The following is an 18,759-nucleotide window of genomic DNA, read 5'->3' on the forward strand; positions in this document are numbered from 1 at the left end:
AGTGTTTTCTTACCTCCAGGACCTAATATTTTCATCTAAGGTTTAAATAGAAGTAACAATCAGTGGCCTACCCCCATTTCAGAAGTGAAAGTTCACATAAAACATTGTGGATTTTCTGGCTTCTCAAAAGTGTTGAACCTGCATTCTTGAGATTATCACACTGTAGGCCAGCCGCAGGACCTTTACCTCTTTGGCATGAGTTCAAGGAGGGCCAATTGGCACTCACTCTTCTACTTTGGAACTCCCCTGTCACTTCAACAGAATTACTGCCCGTGAGTGGGAAGGGGGACAGAAGAGACAACAAAGGGGTTTGTTTTGTTTTATTTCCGCTGCCCTAGAGCAGCTTTATTACTTTCCCCTTCTAGGGCACTGCATCGGAGCCCAGGGAACAGAACCAAGAACCAGCCAAGAAGAAAAGAAAACAACGAAATGCCTGAGTTAACATGAACTTCGGGGCTTCTGATTCCTTTGTATCACCAAGCAGCAGTGCCCCTTGTCCTGAAGCCCTCACCGATGTTGGCACCTTGGTTCTGAACCCACTGCACTCAACTGCACCTTCATTCAGGAGTCATCTTAGCAGGTCCTCTACTGAACCGTGGCTGAATTTGGGAGCCTGCACCGCCCGGATGAAGCTCCACGGGAGCAAATACAGGGCTTCCAGGCAGAGCTATGGGCCAGGCTGGCTTCGCTTTTCCAAGGAGCCTTTGGTGAGTTCAATTATCTGGTAAATATCCAGTGCTTCTCCTGAAAGACAGCACACACTGGTCAGGAGGCTTCCTGGAGAATTAAAATTGAGAGCTCAGAAGTTGGACAACCATAAACTAAAATTTAAGAAAAAGAGTGTGTGGAAGGGTTGAGAACCATTTGCAGGAATGGTAGTGTTGGGTGGATCTGTTTTGTCTTGTATGAAGTAAGTTCATCTTATTTTCTTCTAAAATCTATTGTTCGGGTTTTACTTGTTTGACATTTCTAGTACAGGGTTCTTTTCACCTAACAGTGCACTTCGACTTACATAATAAATCCTGTTTAAACATTTCTGGTGTGGCTGAAGAGGGCACAGGTGCAGGTGAAATACTTGAAGCTCTGGAACCCCCTTCATTTACTTGCTTTCTGGAAAAAGACTTCCCTTTGTTATTTGAACATCACATGCACTGGGGACCAAAGGTACCTTACAAACTGAAATAGCCTTGATACAACATGAGGTGAGATTTCTTCTCTGGGGCCCCAGGCTTCCTGCTGCCTTTGACCACTCTCTGGTCTCCCACCTCCCACTCTGCGAGTAAAAGAACAGATGCATTGTGCTCACCCTGTGGAATCCCGTATCTCCTCTCCATCCCATTCTGGTTGGAGGGAGTTTTACAATCCATGGTCACTTCCTTCCTGAGGCACCGGTCAATATCGACCGCACTGAAAAAGGCGACTGACTGGGGCAAATCGTTCAGACCCAGCTTGTAGGCAAACATGCACCTGCAAGATACCAGTCTCCTGTCACAGCCATGCCCTGCTGTGCACAAGAAGCAGAGCCAGTGCTGCCTCCCCACAGCCCAGCATTCCTGCTAATGCTGAGATGCATGCAGGGACCCAACACACACTTCCAGTGTGGCAAACTTCACTGGTAGAAAAGGCTACCAGTTTGATTTACTGCACTGGGGCAGCATTTGAGAAATAAAGAAGATACAGCTCAGAAGTCACACTTGTGTTTCCCCATTGACAATATTTTCTAAAACATTAATGGGTAAAAAGAAAAACATCTCACTTTCCTATAAATTGAGACAAGTCTCCTGTCAGTTGATTTTCAGAACAGAATTGGGACATCCTCCCTGACCTTGACCCACCTCAGTCACCTAGTACTGGTTTACAACCGTTTCAAAGCTAACAAAACTTAAAGTTGATGCCAATTTTTTTAGGACTTCCATAAACTTTTGTAATTTTAAAACAACTGAAACATTTCTGGGTTAATGGAAACTCAGGACTGCTTGGCTATGCCACAGGCGTCTCCCCAAAGCCCCACACAGGAACACGCAGCCACAGGCCCCTCGTACCTGGTCAAGAGGTTGGTGATCTGCAGGGCCAGGGCAGCACGGTAGCGGTCCTCCTCCCGCACCAGGTAGCGAACCTCATCATGGATGCTGATGCAGAAGCGGCCGTCAATGGCGAACTCCTCAAACAGCCACTTCATGGCCACCAGCATGAGGTGCAAGTAGTCCACAGCAGAGCTCTGCACCACCCAGTTCACTCTGCTTGTCATAAACTGGACAGGCCAGGCGGGCAGGTGAGATGGGCTCTCCCACAAGGCAGTTGGCTCTGGGGTCGGGTGAGGCCCACCAGGAGCCGTGCTGTCCCACACCCACCTCTGCCTGCCCCCAGGGTAGCAAGATACCTGCTCCCGGACAGTTGAGGGCTCCAGGGCGCGACTGATGCGGCAGCCAAGCACTGGGGTTTGAGGTGTGTCCGACATGGCGATGCTCTCCAGCTTGTTGAACATTTCTGACTCTGTGCCCCCCATCCACACTCGCTCAGCAGCCACCTCCCACTTCCTGCGTGACCTGGGGAACCAGAAATAGGCAGGCTTTGTCTTCCGCATCTCAGAGCTAAAACCCAAAGCGGCCCAGTTCTTGGACTGCGCGCACCCCTCCCTTCACTCCAGACACACAGAAGGTTCTCACTTCCTTATAGCTTCTCTCTGGATCTTCCGCAGATCCTTCAGGGAAACCCAGCCGTCCTCAGTCCTGTCCACGGGGAGGGCCAGCTGTTGCACCAGCCACTCACCCTCTTCTGTCAGCCGATACCTGGGGGTAGTGTCGGGGTACTGTCACCGTGGTTGTTCCCATGGGAGTACACCCTGGGGGTCAAGCTGCTCCCCCACAGGCTGGACATTCAGGGGAGGAAACAGGCTCAGAGAGACTTAAGTGATGGGCTGGGGCCATGCACTAGAAGAAGTACAGCCCAGACAGGAACTCGGGGTCCTGTGGCCCTAAGCCTGGGCTACGCCATGGGAGCCCAAGGAACAGACTCCCAACATGAGCCATCACTGTTCTTACTGTCCTTGGGTGGCAGACAGAGCTGTCCCAGGGGGACACAGCCAGCACTGCAGATGGGAGCAGGGTGAGGATGGGTACCCCTGGGTGGGAGAAGGCATCTGGAGAGCCAGACCTGGCTCACCCTTTATTCCTCCTGCTTCCCTCCAGCCTGCAGACCCTAGGGCTCAACAGCCACGTGTTGCCTGCTTAGGGAGGACCAAGGTTTGCCCACCATCTGGGCTGTGATCTAGGACTCTGATGCCTTTCGAGGTCTCCACAACTAAGGCTCAGCCTCCTCTGTCATCACTGCCGTTTGCCTCCAGTCACAGCCCATCAGCACGAGCCTCAGCCAACGCCTGTGTGCTCTGCACAATGCTCGCTCCCCTTCCTGTGCCGACAGTCACAGCCCTGCTCATGGTTTCCTTCGTGTTCAGTCTTACATGAGGAGTGTTTCCACAGTTAGCTCATCAAAGGTGGACACATACACTGCTCCCTAAAGGGGCTACAGATGAACTTCCACCTCTGCTCCCTGGCTTGCACAGACTGTCCTGAGCATGTAGTGTGTAGTACTATCAGAGGAAATAAACCCAAGAGCCGGCCAGTAAACTAGAACCCAGCTAGGCTTCCTCCATCAGCCGCTCAGTCTACACTCCAGTCTCCCACACTGTTCTGCCAACCATCTCATACCTGCTTGCTCTTACTCCTGTGGGCATCTCAGTCTAAGACACACCCCCAATGTGACTGTATGCTGTAGATGTTCTACCTGAAGTACAGCTTCACCTTGTTAGGAAAACTCACACTCCACAGACAAGCCACCCACAGCTAGATCAGAGGTTTGGAGAGCATGCTCAGGTGGTGGGCAAGAGAAAAGGGGAGCATAGAGCAGGCCTGAGGTCCTGGGGGCTGACGTGGGCAGGGAGGGCCCTCACCAGCGCAGGCCCTTGGTGATGGCATACATCTGCTGGGCCTTCTCAGCCGCCTCCTGCCTTGTGAGCCGGTGGTTGAACTGCATTAGCAGGCGCTCAGCAAAGGGCTGCCCAGCCCCATATATGCGGCCATAGTTGAAGACCTTGGCATGCTCTCGGCTGATCCCCACGGTGGAGGCAGTCTTACTGTGAAGATCAGTGCCATTGCTTTTCTTGCCCTGTAGTGTCATCCACCCGAAGGCTGTGCAGCCTGGAGAACAAGGCAGGAGAGAGCTAAGATGATCTGCCCAGCACTAGGCTTGCAGGGCTGGGCTGCCTCCCTCAGCCCTGCCTGGCTCCAGCTCACCATGGATGCCAGCAAAGTGAGCGTCTCCAAGCACTGCTGCGATCCACAGCTCCTGGGAATCCACGTCAGCACCCACGAGGACATAGCCGGGTGGGGCCTGCACCATGGCTTTCAATTCACTGCCTACACGGTCGGGCTACAGGAAGAGAGAGGTCAGGCCCAACCAGATATCAAAGCGAAATGACTCCTCCTCCTGTGTTTCCTGGGGCCAGACCTGACCACATACTAGGGCCTCATGTGAGGGGGTGGCTTTAGAAAAGGTCAGACAGCACTGCCCTGGACTCCAGTTCCAGGCCTAGTGTCCCCAGCAACAGGCTGGCAGTGAGGGAGCCCACTGTGCCTGGCCACCTCCTCTTCACGGCCTTATCCAAACTCCATGACAGCTGTGGCTCTTATGCCTGCCACTGCTGGCAGGAGCAGGCACCAGTCACATCTGCTGAGGGAATACACGGGGGTCCCACCTGACTCAGACCTCAGGTTCCTTCACATGCTCCTTGCTAAATCCTCAGAGGCTCTCTGAAATCCGGACCTGGGAGAGGAAGAATGGGGGCCGGTGCAGAGGACACATACCCGGGCATTGCTGGCAGTGAGCCATGTGGGTTCCACAGCCCGGCGGGTGATGGTGCCAGCAGTCACCACCTGGGGCAGGATGGCCCCATAGCGGCCTTCCTCATCATAGTTGGGATGCCTGGGATGGGGCGAGGGGCAGAAAGATCAGCTGCTTGCACTGGCTCTAGGATTCTCTCCACTCAGCTGTCCCAACGACCACCCAGAGAGCCATACCTGGTCACAGCACGGGGCAAAGCTGACCTGGGCAGCCACACTACCATCTGGGAGCTGTAGAGATAGACAGGCTGCAGCTCGGGCATAGCTATGGGGAGCACAATCCACCCACGCTCTACCAAAGCCCACACCAGTTCAGTTTCAGGGTCGCTGTGACCCCTCACTGCCTGGCTCAGCCAAAGCCTGGGACTCCACAAGACACCAACCAGAAATGTGGGCCATCTAGGGATGGGCCAGGCCTCTGGGATGCTTCTGTCCCCCATTCCCCCAGGCCAGACTGCCCCACCTGTCAAGGTCCCACTGTGTGAGGAGTGAGCCTGTGACTTTCAAGACAGATCCACCTGCCATTCCCACTCCAGAGGACCTCACTCCCAGTCCGCCACAGAGCTTACAGGCCATCAGCCTTCCGGGGCCCTTAGCTGCACCCTATGGCTCTGGTTGTTAAACCAAGGGGTTCAGCTGGAGCTGGGAGGGCCAATCAAGGTCCTCCAACGTCCCTCTGTGGTGGCCTAGGCTGAGTCAGGGTGGGAAGCCGGGGGCAGAGTGGGGGGAGCGGGGGGAGTCATCCCAGGGCTGGAGAAACCCAAGTCTACCCTCCCACAGTGGCCCACCTGATACGTTTATGGGCATTCCTCCAGAAAGATATCATTTTATTGATTTCCAGGGCACGGGGCCCACTGGCACCTCCTGGGCCAGCCTGCAGGGTGCCGTCCTCCATCTTGGGCAGGAAGTCCTTGGCAAAGGGGCTGCCCACATTAAAGCTGTTACCATCCTGGAGGAGCCAAAGGAAGCTGTGGCAGGAGGCAGGTGGGGGGAGACCCTGGATCCTCCCCAAAGAGCCTAGAACCTCAAACACTTGGGGACAATATCTTTTCTCCTTCTCTCACAGTCACACACACACATACATGCACTAAGAGACACAGACACAAGGAAACCCTGTTCCTATCACAATAATACCATTCAGTTGACAGGACCTATCCTACACCAGATGTGCCAGACACTTGCCATTCCCGTCACCTAATTCCACCTCCATGCCCCTCGCCATCCAATGTTCAAGGGAAGAAAAACCGAAGTTCAGAGAGATGACAACACTGTCTGCTACCACTGCCATCCCAAGGAAAGGACAGTCTCCTAGTCTGAGTCGCTCTGGAGGCCTGCTGTGGGCCTGGCACATAGGATGCCAGGGGACAGGTGTGAACCTGCACACACACCTTGTGAGGCAGCTTGAAAAACCAGCAGCCAGGGACATTCACATCGTTGTAGGGTCCATTGCCATGGTGATACGTGGGCTGGCTGCCTTTGGGGCCACCAGCAGCAGTCTGTGGGGCCACACATCTAGATCATGCCCTGTTCCAGCACCTGCATTCAGCAAGGGCCAGGGGGTGGGGGTGGGAAAAGGGCCTGAAACTGGGACCAGGTAAGCTGGGAAGCAACAGCAAGGTATGAGGTCTCAGGCTTCCTCCTCGGCCTCCTAACATGGGTGGAGCCCCGAGGGTAGGTGGGGGGAGTAGGACAGCATTTCCACCCCCCTTACAGACTTAGGGGCACTGGTGGGGAAAAGCTACATGGGCATGAGGGAGTCCCTGCTGCCCAGGATCCACCCAGAGACCCTGGGCTGAGGCCCGCTCACCAACCAGCACTAGGGGCAAAGCTGGCCCTGCAGCGGGCAGGTTCTCCACAATGGCCTCTGCCTCCGGGTCTAAGCAGCCCAGCTCTTCCACCTGGAAGGGCCCAGGGACCAGAGGAGTAAGGCAGGGGTTCCACAGCCCCATACCCACCAGCCCTTCTCTGTGCAGTACTCGGGTGGGACAGGCCAGGGTTTGGTCCAAAGGCCCCCAGAGCTTAGGTCAGAGCCTGCACTTACCGTCTGCCACATGGTACTGCTGTCAGTGAGCAAGAACTCCTCAGCCAATCCTGCTTCATGGGGCAGTAGCTGTTGCTTCCCTTGTTCCACACGGTGCTTCTGGTACAGTGACTCGATGGCTCTGGGCAGAGAACAGCAGCAGCCTGAGTACTGGCAGCCACTCTGCAGGCCTCCCACAATCCCCTTTGCCCAGTCCCCAGGATCTGCCCTGAGCCACAAGTGACAGGGCTTCCCCTGCTTTTTAGACAGGGAATGATAAACTGAAAATGGCACAGCACATTGTACACCAGGTTCCTGGGCGCAGAGCAGTGGAAGTCAGGACTCAAGGGCCCACTGCAAGCTGGCTCCTGCACATTTATCCACAAAGGGCTAGGGCTGGGGATTTAGCTCAGTGGCACCGCGCCTGCCTTGCAAGTGCAAGGACCTGAGTTTGGTCCCCGGTACCAAAAAACAAAAACAAATTCAATATCCACAAGGGCCTCAAAGGAACAAGGCCCAGAGCAGCTCCTTTTGTGCAAAGGACTCTGATCTGTGAAGCCAGGACCCTTAATTCTACACTTGATCTTAGCCAAAAGGCCACGAAGCAATAGGACCCTTAATTCTAGACCACTTCAAGTACCATGACTGTCCTCCACCTGCCTGTCAAAAGCTCAGGGTTGCAGTGATGGCAAACCTTTTGGGGATAAGTGCCCAAACTGCAACCCAAAACCCACTTAATTATCACAAAGTGCTAACACTGTAATTAAACCTGAATACTGAGGATTTAGTTTTTTAAAAAAATCATACATTAACATCCTTCGTCTTAAAAAACCAATTAACACGTGTGCCATAGGTTTACCACCACTGGTTTATGGTCTCAAGCACAACTAACTTCCACAGGCCTGCTGTCAACTATAAAACGGGGGTACCAGGTGTACCTCAGTGGCAAAGTGCTTGCCTAGCATGCACAAAGTAGGGAGTCCTGGGTTTGGTCCCCAATGAGATGGGGTAACCACCCTATCTCATGAGGCTGCTTGGGGAACAGATGAGGTAAGCCTTATAAAGGGCTCTTTAACACAGGGCTTGCCACATAATTAGGACTCAAATTATACCCGGAAAAAAAGTCCTTCTTCTCCCCTGCCACTTCCAACAGCCCTCCCTCTGCATGGGCCTTCATCCCCACTCTGATGCCTCAGTGGCCCCACATATGGGCAGGGAGGCCCATAGGGTCAGGTAAGTCATAAAAAAAAGAACTAGAACCCAGACTTCTGGACCCCAGTTCTTCCCACCAGCCTGAGCTGACCTTGTTTTTTCCAGCAAAGGCCCAGGGTCTCTAGCCTCCAGCCCCTTCTTTCCCAGAGCCCAGCCTGAGCCATACCTGTAGGGGCAGGCCACCCCCGCCGACTCTGGCACCTTAGCCAGGTTGTCCCGCCGCCCGGGCACAAGATAGCCCCAGCCATGACGCTCTGAGTAGTGCAGGGGGAAGCCGTCCCAGGTCATTGCCATGAGTTTAGGTGTGACTCGCATCTGCAGGCTGAGGAGGCTGGGGCCCGGGGTCCACGCAGGGTCATCTAGCCGGGGACAGAGCTTCCGGTACCACCTAATCCCACCAGGAGGAAAAGCGTGTCTTCATGACCCAGCCAACCACCCTCAAAGCCCTGGGGCTTTCTGGTGACCCAGGCCTACAAGTCACCATCACCTCCTTTGAGATACTTCGATTAGGCTCCCATGGAATCTCCTAGAATGATTTTGTCTCTAAAGGAAAGACTGTCAGCCCAATGGGACTAGGAAGAGCTCAGGATCCCCAACCGTACCCCAAGTCTCCCATATCCTCCACACAAAGGGAACAGATCTGCCTCCTTGCTACCCTGAGCCACCAGGTCCTCCCGAGCTGTCTCCATGAGAGGCCAGCAGGTGCCAGGCACTCACTGTCAGAGACTGAGAAAGCCACAGGACCAAGTCTGCACCCTGCTCTTCACTCTGGCTGCTTTCTCCTCAGCTCTGCCACTCTCTGAGGCTCAGATGAAGATCCCTCCCCTAAGAACCTCCCTTCTCAGCACTCAGAACTGCTCACTCTGCGTCTCACTAATGGGCCCCTGTTGCTGCACTGTCTGCATGCCTGCACCTCCCAGGGAGACAGAGCTACTGTACTGAAAGGGAGGCCTGGAGCTCTGTCTGCACCCTGGTGGCTGCCACAGGTGGCACTGCAGGTGTTCGGGGCTCTGCACCTGATGAGGGAGCTGGTGGGGCTGGTAAGAGCAGGAGCAGGAGATGGAGTAAATGAATAGCACCAAACACGCATGTCGCCTTCATGCAGAAGCCCTGACAAGCAGTCTTGTAGGGACAGTGCAAGGACAGCCTCTGGATATGTTGGGAGACAAGGCTCACCCAGGGTGTCCAGGAAGGTGCTGGAGCCGCTTGGGCAGGAGCTCTGTGGTGCCCTTCAGCTGCTGCAAGCAGGCTTGAGCTGTGATATTTTGCCGAAACTCCTCTTCCTCACTGGGGGGGCCGGGGTCTGTGCAGGGCCGGGGAGTCAGGACCAGGAGGAAGGACTCTCAGGAAGACTGCCCAGGCTACTCCTCTCCAGGAGGCTGGAGGAACCCATTCCAAGGGCCCCCTGGGCCCTAGGACCATCCCAGGCACCACCCTGACCCATCTCCCGCCCATGCTCCCCACCTTCCTGATCCGTGGGATCCCCAGGGGCCCCAGCCCCCTCGATGGGCAACTTGCTGGCTGTGACAGGCTCCTCCTTCTTCACCTTCTTTGTCTTCTTCTGCTTAAACTCTTGCAGGTCCCACTCCAGGTCCCAGAGCCAGGGGTCTTCCTTGTATCTGCACAGCAGGGTGGTGCTAAGACTGACAAAGGCCAGGGCTCCTGCCTGCCTGTCCCCACCCACAGCGGCCCGGGTACCTCTCTCCTGAGAGCAGCTGGCAGGCATCATTGGCCAGGTCCATCAGCGACTTCTTCATCTCCCGCTGCAGCTCCTCATAGGTGCTCTGTGCCTCGGCCAGGTAACGCTCCCAGTTCTGGTTGACAGGCAGGTAGGAGACACCCATCTCCAGCATGCCGGCCAGAGTCACCGGGTGGGGGCACCTTGGGGACAAACACCATCACTGCCATATGTGACCATGTGAGCTAAAGCTTTGGCCCAATTATCTGAGCCAGTTTAGCAAGTTCACCCCACCCAGCCCCATGGCACAGCCCTGAAGTCAGCTCGGCTGATACCCAACCCTGCATTAGGTCCCTCATCTGTCACACAGAAGTAAGCTACCATCCTCAGCCTAAAGTGGTAGTCTCAGATCACAGAAGAGTGGCCACGCCCTGCTGCATGACCACACACACCCCAAGATCACATGGGGAGTTAAGCATGTCCACACGTCTCCACAACAGGAACACTGAGCCCCACAGAAACCAAGAAACTTGCCCAAGTCAAGTGAGCAGGATAAGTCAGTCATGGGCCAGGTCTGGCTGGTGCTTGTGACTCACTAATAAACCTCAGCCCTCAGCTCAGGATCTGGGTACAGAGATGTTTAACAAACCAGGACCAGGCACACAAGACATAAGCATAACCCAGAGTCCAGGGGTCCACGGACACCGCCAGACAGAGGAGCTCTGTTCTTTCTGCATAGACAGGCTAAGTCCCTAGCCTGAGCAAGAACCGGTGCCACCTGATTCCAGCTACCAGGACCCACTTATCCCCAGGGATCCCACATGGCCTCCCCCTCACCTCTCCAAGAAGAGTGGCATCTGCTGCTGGAAAACCTCATAGGTGGCCCACACGTCCTGGGCACAGTACTGCATCAGGTCCTAGCACAAGGTGACAGGAAGGCTCTGGGTGGGCAGGCACCCACTACCACTGCCAGGTCTCAGGGTCAGGAATGGCAGCTAAACCTCCCCACACTCAGCTGCAGGTCTGCCTGCCACAGCCCATGACCCTGGAGCTCCCTTCCATACCTGGAAGTTCTCCCGGATGTCCTTCATGCTGCCCTTGACAAATAGCTCGCGGGCCTCCTTCTCCAAGGGAGGCCCCCCCACATAGAGGCTGTGCACATCAGCCAGGTTGTTGACACTGCTAATGTCCACCCAATCCCAGCAGGAGATCTGGGGACCACAGCAAGGGAATGGCAGGTCAGCTTGGACAGTGGCCAGCCAGGTAGGCTGGCCTGAAGGCTCCTACCCATCCCCTGTGGGGTCTCACCTCTGGGCCGGTGGTTTTGCCTGGAGACTTCTGGCCTCGCTGTGTGGGGTGCTGGGCCTTGCGCTTGCCCTGCTTAGCGGCCATCCACAGACTTCGCTGGAAGCCGCTTAGCCCTGAGATGGCCATGTGCATGCTCATGGTGTCCAGAAATCGCATATGGGAGCCCTGGAAAGGAGGGCAGGCTATAGGCAAGGGGTCAAGCAGCCACTGCTGCAGTGGTCCTGAACCCAGCCCCACCTCAGTTCCTCACATGGCCTCCCCTCCTGGCACACAGCCACTGTAGCAACAAAGAATCTTCACGCTTGCTCGCGTCTGCTCTCAGCCTGTGAGAAGCCTGCCCTAGGGCCAACAGCCTACCACCCTTGGAGGTGCAGGCCTGGCTCAGTCCCAGCTTCCAGCAGCAGATCCAAGCAACCCAGGCACACGGTGGCCAAACAAGACCTTCAGAACTACCAGTGTGGCCCCCAGGCCCAGCCCTGCTACTCACAAACACCCAGGCTAAGGGTGAGTTCCCCTGCCCTGCCTCTCTCCTAGGGCTACTGTGAAGACAATGAAAAAAGAGCATTTCAGAAAGGGGAAGATAAGAGAACATAAAAAGAATTAAAACAGGGCAGGGGATTTAGCTCAGTGGCGCTATGCCTGCCTCAAAAGCGCAAGGTCCTGAGTTCAATCCCTGGTACCAAAAAAAATGTGTTATTATGGGCCAGGGATTTAGCTCGGTGGTTCTGCCACCTGGTGTCTCAAAAGTGCAAGGTCCCAAGTTTGATCCCTGGTACTAAAAAAAAAAAAAGGGTTATCATGTATGTGTACCTATTCCCAACAAATGATGTAATCATCATGTACTAATCAAAATTTTAAAAAAAAAACCTGGGCCGAAGATTTAGCTCAGTGGCACCGTGCCTGCCTTGCAAGTGCAAGGCCCTGAGTTTGAACCCCAGTACCGCCAAAAAAAAAGTAAATAAATAAAATTTAAAAACTGTCATCTCTGCATGCCAGGCATGGTTCTGAGTGTCTGACATGTATGCATGTTCAAACCTTCCTAAAAATCCTCCAAGGGAGTTTCTATCAGCCCTCTTTTTATCAAAAGGAAACTGAGGCTTAGAGAGGTTAAGGAACTCACCATGCACATCTATGGCTGAGGCAGGGTGTGGGGCACGGCTGTGGCTCAGACCCCCCAAAGTCCTATGCTAAGCTCTAAAGTGCCACCAACTCCAGTGCTGCCACAGACTGGGCACAGAGACCATGTAGAGTGGGTCACCAGGAGACCCTGCAGCTGCTGCATCAAATGGAGACAGTGGCCACAGAAGCAATGGCTTCCCCACCCTACTGGGGCTCCTGCCTGCCACGTACAGAACTGCAGACCCCAGCCTTACCTGGATCCGGTACTGCTCTCTGATATGGGCTCGGTCAAAGGAAACGTTGTGGCCCACCACTAACTGCTCCCGCCAATCCTGCTGGGTGGAGCTGCTGGCACCAGCAGGGACCTCCAGCGGAATGAGGTCAGCCGGCGACAGCTGGCTGGTCCAAGAGTAACGCTCTTCCACCAGCCGCCGGCTGCACCAGGAATACCTGAGGGAGGGCAGAGCAGGCAGGCTGAGTGTGGAGGCACGGCACATCCACTTTCCATTACCCACTGCACAACTACCACTGCATGCCAGGTCCCGCACTAGCAGCTAGGGACACAAGTGAGACCAAGGGATGCTGCTCACCCTTGGGGGAGGGGGCTGCATCATGGGAAGGGATCACCAGGCTGCTTTGCTTTCAAACTCCCACATATAGCAATGGTGCCCAGTACCATGGCACTGGGTGCCATGCGAAGGTGTTTGGGTCTGGGTCATCCAAATATTTCTAGGGCCCATTCTGAATCTGCATTGGGTGTTTTACAAATATGATCAACCCCTCATGTCTAAGCACAAATCAGCCAGGGTTCAAAGTGCTAGTAAAGGAGACAAAGATGATAATAACAGAACCTAAAGTGAAGATTTTTTAATTCAAAGTGGCAAAAAACAAAAAAATGACAAATGCTGCACACACGTAGAGGATGAATCATCTGACGGCTGCAAAGATTCTGAAGGACAAAGAGCAAATCATGCACCTCACAGAAGCAACTCCCTCACGAGAGCAGGAGACGCCGGGATGGGAGATGTATGCATATGTGCCGGTGGGAGTGGAGGATGAACGCTGCCCACAGGGCCTGACACCAACCAGGGAAAGGCTGCGATCTGCTCGAGACCCACAGGCGGGGTGCGAGGTGGCCACTGACTGTCCCTAGGGTCAAGGCCCACTCAGCATCGGTGAGTGGCCAAGCCACATGTGTGGTGTGGACACCACAGCTGTGGAGGATCTCTCTGCACTCTGATGGAAAGGGGGACAGGAGATTTGTCCCAATGACACAAAATTGGTTTTTTTGGAAGAAAGGTTCCTGTTTCAAACCCAGAAAAATCGAATTCAGACTCTGAACAGTGGACTCAAGCTGAAGTTACACCAGCACATCAAAGCCCTTAAAAACAATGCTGAAAAACAACGCTGAAGAAAAGGGTAAAGAATGCCAAATATCTGAGGCTTTGGTGACATGAGAGACTTTAGTTATAATAAAAAGCCACACTGGTGTCAAGACACAGGACTACAGCTGTGCATGAAGTCATCTTATAAACTTATGTGTGATTTTAAAGAAAACCCAAAGTGCACACACCCTAGATAAGATTAAGATGAGCTGGAATCCATGCCATTAACCCTACAGTTTTCCTGTGACTTTCCAGTAAATGCGGGGGCCCCAAGTGACACCCCTCTAGCCTCACCAGCAGCCTTTGAAGCCGCTCTGTGGGAGGCTCAGGCTCCCTTCAGCCCTGGGAACTGTGGGCCACTCAGCTACCTAAAGTCACACAGCCATGGGGCAGGGGCACGCCAAGGGCTACAAGTGGACAGCTGTGGGGCACCTATGGGATGCCATCTGGCACCCCTACCACCACCACCACTAAGGGGAGGTCCCAGCACAGCCCTGTCCTCAACAATGACTTCCGCCATGGGGCAGCCTAAGCAGTGGCAAGAATGGAATGAGAATGAGGGCAGAATGGGAAGAACAGGAAGAGAAAGAAGATGGAAGAAGTTAAAGAGAGAAAAGAGGAGGAAGAGAAAAGGGAACTTTCAGTAAAGTGGCCAAAAAGGACCAACAGATCAAAAGAGCAATCTTTCTTGTCACTGGTCTCCTAATTTTCTTTCAGCCACCAAAGCCTACTTCATCTTTTCAAATGATGGCCGGTATTTCCCTTTATTTGACCATCAAGTTACATAATAAGCACTGTGATTCTTATTATAACTGGAACTAAATCAATCCAAAATCATCCAGTTTTGCTCTTTTCAGCCATTAATGCCTACCTTATCTATTTAGCCATGCTTTCACCATTTTCAACTGCATATATAACATTTCGCAGCTTTCTTTACAAAGATGGAGCTTCCAATAGGAATAAAGAAACTGCCAACTTTTTTTGCTGGCCATGCCTGAAAGCATTAAGGTTGTAAATAGTATTTTAATCCTGGAATGAAGAATAAAAAAGGGGAGAAACAGTACTGCCATCATTGTTGGAAAAAGAAACTTGGGTAGCACTTAGAAAGTTACTTAAAAAGCAGAGAAAGAGACTGGATATATACCTGTTTGGGACCAAAATGCTCACTTGGGAAACTAGGGGAAGAAAGGATGTGTCTCAGCTAGGGGTGGTGAAGGGCATGCCACCTCCGGGGGCATTTGGAAGTGGTGGAGGGGATTTGGTTTGGCACTCATGGGGGAGGCTGGGGGTGCTGAACATCTTACATTGCCTGGATGGTCCCACAAAAGGGAGATTCCTCCTGCCCACAATAACCAACAGCATGCCCAAACAGAAACACCGTGCCAATGTCTTCTCAGACTAAATTCTCCCGAAGCTATTAGGGGAGGGAGGGTGGAGGAGCCAAATCTTGGTCATCTCAAGTGGCCCAGTAGCTCTCAAGTACAAAACACTGTATGAATCCCTGCATGGTCCTATCTCCACCTGACATTCACTTGGGTGTTTGTTTACTGCCGGCACCTTCCCACCAGAAAGTGAGCCCCACAGAAGCAGGGGAAAGCCTGCATATTTGACCACACCAGCAGTCCCCAGATGAGCACCCAGCACATAGCGAGGGCTCAGCAGACTCATTGAACCAAACCTTTAAGCTGGGCCCCCTACTCGAGCTAACCTCCCTTGTCCCTGACCCCTACTTACCAGGCCGAGGGGGATATGGCCACCGCCAATGTGGGGCAAGTTCCCTCTGCCAAGCAGACCTCCACGTCGAACACCAGGGCCCGCTCCTCGGGGATGTCCACGGGTACGGCCTCCCCCTCGGGGCCGTACCGCGTCCAACCCTCCGCCCAGGCCCAGCTCTGGGGCTGGGGGGGCAGCTGGGCCTGCAGCAGCGATTCGGCCGCCTCCAGGTAAGGCAAGCTCTGCTTCTGGGCCAGGAGGCGGAAGTGCTGGTCCAGGCTGCCCCCGTAGAGCGGCGGCAGGCGCAGCTCCACGTCTGGCAAGGGCGTGGCTGGCTGGCCCCAGAGCCCGTGCCTCTGCAAGTGCTCGACACTGCGGCGCACGGCGGCCTCGTCGGGCTTGGGTCCTCCGCACCCGAAGATTTGCTCGTGCAGCCCTCTGGAGAGCATCTGGATGTGCAAGGGGTTGTGCCGTAGCTGCCCGCCCTCTGAGGATGGCCCTTGCAACTGCTGCGACTGCAGCTGCCCGTCGCTGGGGACGGGGACGTGGACGGAGCTGGAGGCCCAGCGACCCAATACTGGAACTGGCCCTGCCCCGACGGTGACGCTGGCCACCTTCTTCCAGAGCAGGCGGCTCATGGTTAGTGCAGGGAGCTCCCCGCTGGGAGTCAGGACACCTGGCCTTGGGCTCCAGCTTGGCTGCGTTTACAGGCTGAGAGACTCGTCCTGTCTCTGTTTTCCAAGCAGTGAAGTGCGGCTGACCATGCCTGCCTTCCTCCCACAAACCCTACAGGAGATAGATGACACAAGGCGTTATCACACGTGTGGTGTGTTGAATTAACAGCCGTCGCTCCTTGACCATTTACGGAGTCCCAGGTCCTGTGCCAGGCACTTTGGGCACATATTCTGTTAAACCTCAAACCACCTTGGAAAAATCCCAAAGTCCCTCCCGGGGAAACAGGTCCACACGAGCTCCTCAGAGAACTGGGGAGCTGCAGCGGGGTTTCGGGAGAAGCAAGAGGCGGGCTTGGTTCTCAGATCTGGCTCTCCCCAGCTGCGTGACCTTGGGCAAGCTCCTTAGGCCCCCACTGCCTACTCTGCAAAATGGGGTTACGGGGTCTTCCTGTCACCAGGGACTGCTGTCGGGGACAGCGGGCGCACAAGTCGCGCGGCCCTGCCCTCCCCCTCGGCAAGAGCTCGGCAGATGGCAGCTGCCATTGTCGCGGCCGCCGCGGCCCCAGGGCCTAGAGCGGAAAAGTTCGGCCCTAGGATTCAAATCCGCCAGCGGCAGCCGCGCCCCGAACCCCCCGCCCGCACCCTGGGGTCCGCACCCCACCCTGGCACTGGCCGCCGCCCCGCTCCCCGCCCAGAGAGGGAGGAACCGTGCCGCCGCTCAGGGGCCGACTGCACCCCGCCGAGCCCGCAGGAAACCTCGCTCGGCCAAGTGCTCCCCAGTCCGCAACACCCCTGATCCCCGGCGGAAGATGCGAAACCCCTCTCCGCGCGGCCTACGCAGCCTCGGGCTAGCGTGCAGGGCAAAGTCGAGCAGCCCGCTTCGCTGGCAGCAGTGACTTCCCGTCAGCGGCCGCTGAGTCCCGCGGCTGCCCCGGAGGCGGGCGGAGGCACTCCATGCGACCAATAAGAGGGGCGAGAATGGAGCGGCCCGCACGCGGGGTGGGCCGGGGACTTCCGGGCGGGTGCTCCCTGCGGAACGCCGGGCGCCGGGACTCGACCCCCCTACTCATGAAGCGGGTGAGTCGGTCCCGAGCGAGCTGGGAGCTGTAAGCGACTTGTAGTTGTAAGCGAGTTGTAGTAAACCAATCGCCGGTTGGCCGCGTGGCCTAATGGATAAGGCGTCTGACTTCGGATCAGAAGATTGCAGGTTCGAGTCCTGCCGCGGTCGCAAAAGGGGTACCTTTAACTTTTCGTTTTTCCATTATTCTCATTAGAAATAGCGTGCAGTGTACAGTAAGCGCTACTGCGGATTTTCACCGCACTTTCAAATCCGGACACTCCAGAAACTGCTGACCCCTCACGCCCACTCAGAGTCCGGGTGAAGGGGCCCGCCTTAGTGTCCAGGTTGCGACTGCGCACCTCCAGAACTTAGCGCAGCAGAGAGCCCCACGCAGCTGGTGAGGCATCTCCCAGGCGGAAGTGCCGATTTATAATCAACTGATAGGTGGCGGCGTGGCGGCGTGGCCGCGTGGCGGGACTCGTAGCCGAGGCGAAGCTCTCTCCGCACCCAGCACCGTGCGGCTTCCCCTAGCCCGGGCGATCTCGCTGGAGGAACCCGATTCTGCCCACAGGCCCTCACCGCCCCCGCCCACTGGATCCGCCCACTGGATCCGCCTCCAGGTCCGCAGGTCTCCCCAGGCGTCTCCGCGTCCGCCGCCTGGTGCTCCCGGAGCTTCGGCTGCCCGCGCCCCGCTGGGTTAAAGCGCCACGTGGCTGAGGCACTGTGTCAACCACCAGAGCCGGGTGGGGAGGGAGGCTCGGGGGCGTTTTCGACTGACTGGGGTCACACAGCTGCTCGGGAACAAAATGAGAGCTGCCTTTCAGCTCATGGGTATATCCAGACGCCGAGAACTGACTTCGACATTTTCAGGAGTGAGGTTCGGAGAAACACGCCCCTCCGCAGGCGCCGCGGGCTGGGGCGCGCCCTACCTGCTCCTGCCCCTTAGGTGGGGGAAGAGACAAGCTGCTGGCCCAGTGACCCTGGTCCCTCTCTATACATATCTTGTCTTTCAAGAATGAAAAACACTTTTCTAAGTGTACTTAATATACACAGTGGTATTTGGGGAAAAAAAATAAAATCAACTGGAAATGCACGATTTTACAACGTTGGAATTTTTGTTATCACATAACCTTATACCTTTTACATTTTTACAAAAGGCCAGAGGAAAAGCTCTCAGTTTAAATCAGGGAGTAGACCTTAAATCAGGGTCTACATCGCCTGCCCATGGCACAGAGCAAGAATGAGATCCTTTCTCAAAAGAAAAAATAAAAAGGGCTGGGGATGTAGCTCAGTGCAAAGGCTCCAGGTTCAATCCCCAGTACTGGAAAAAATAAATATGCGTTCAGTTACAATCGAGGTGCATGCTATAGAAAAAAAAACTCAGTGTTTTGTTGGGGGAAGGGAGTCCTAAGGAACGTTGTCTCTTGCTGTGTCAGGGGAGAGGGTCCAAGGATTTTAAGAAAATGTGCCTGGTTTTTCTGTTATTACCATTAGGGACAGACTTTTCCGGGAGAATGCAGGGAAATTCCTAGAAAAGGATGGAGGGAAAGGGGAGGAGCTGGGCTGAGAAAGACCTGGACTGGGGTGCAGCTCAGGGTTACAGCGCTTGCTTAGCAGGCAGGAGGTCCTGGGTTTGATCGCCAGCACCCCAAAACAAAGTAGGTATAGCATGGCAGGAAGGTCCCTCACCAT

At 55.0% G+C, this 18,759-nt stretch overlaps 2 protein-coding genes and 1 non-coding gene across 5 annotated transcripts in view; 2 read left to right on the forward strand and 1 right to left on the reverse strand.

Annotated features, from left to right (window-relative positions):
• Fanci (FA complementation group I) overlaps positions 1–1,035 on the forward strand; it is a 66,416-nt gene extending 65,381 nt beyond the window's left edge. The window contains exon 38 of the mRNA XM_004852762.4: positions 366–1,035. Coding sequence (XP_004852819.1) covers positions 366–437 — 72 coding nt within the window. The 3' untranslated portion in view covers positions 438–1,035. The remainder of the gene's footprint in view (positions 1–365) is intronic.
• Positions 306–16,910, reverse strand: Polg (DNA polymerase gamma, catalytic subunit). 3 transcript variants are annotated; one of them, XR_002397558.2, is made up of 24 exons: positions 16,764–16,910; positions 15,355–16,119; positions 12,490–12,685; positions 11,117–11,281; positions 10,873–11,019; positions 10,646–10,725; positions 9,829–10,011; positions 9,595–9,749; positions 9,307–9,433; positions 8,297–8,518; positions 6,940–7,060; positions 6,710–6,796; positions 6,287–6,394; positions 5,687–5,847; positions 5,076–5,129; positions 4,863–4,980; positions 4,293–4,428; positions 3,950–4,196; positions 2,667–2,789; positions 2,381–2,546; positions 2,043–2,251; positions 1,307–1,467; positions 1,013–1,110; positions 558–744 (listed from the first exon to the last, which is right to left on the reverse strand). XR_002397558.2 is itself a non-coding variant. In XM_004852760.4 (23 exons), exons 2-23 carry the CDS (start codon positions 15,969–15,971, stop codon positions 668–670), a joined length of 3,660 nt encoding a protein of 1,219 aa, XP_004852817.1. In that variant the 5' UTR covers positions 15,972–16,119; positions 16,764–16,910; the 3' UTR covers positions 306–667. The 3 variants fall into 3 exon arrangements, 2 of the variants coding, with proteins under 2 accessions (XP_004852817.1, XP_012930533.1); XM_004852760.4 differs by lacking the exon at positions 1,013–1,110 and having other exon boundaries at positions 306–744; XM_013075079.3 differs by lacking the exon at positions 558–744 and having other exon boundaries at positions 822–1,110.
• A 252-nt stretch (positions 16,911–17,162) lies between these two features.
• On the forward strand, positions 17,163–17,235 carry Trnar-ucg (transfer RNA arginine (anticodon UCG)). Its single transcript has one exon. It is a non-coding gene; the product is annotated as a tRNA-Arg (tRNA).
• The last annotated feature ends 1,524 nt before the right edge of the window (positions 17,236–18,759 follow it).

The sequence above is a fragment of the Heterocephalus glaber genome, unplaced genomic scaffold (assembly GCF_053883595.1).
Source record: "Heterocephalus glaber isolate CG9 unplaced genomic scaffold, H.glaber_assembly_v1.0 deba00001531, whole genome shotgun sequence".
Taxonomy (NCBI): Eukaryota; Metazoa; Chordata; class Mammalia; order Rodentia; family Bathyergidae; genus Heterocephalus; species Heterocephalus glaber.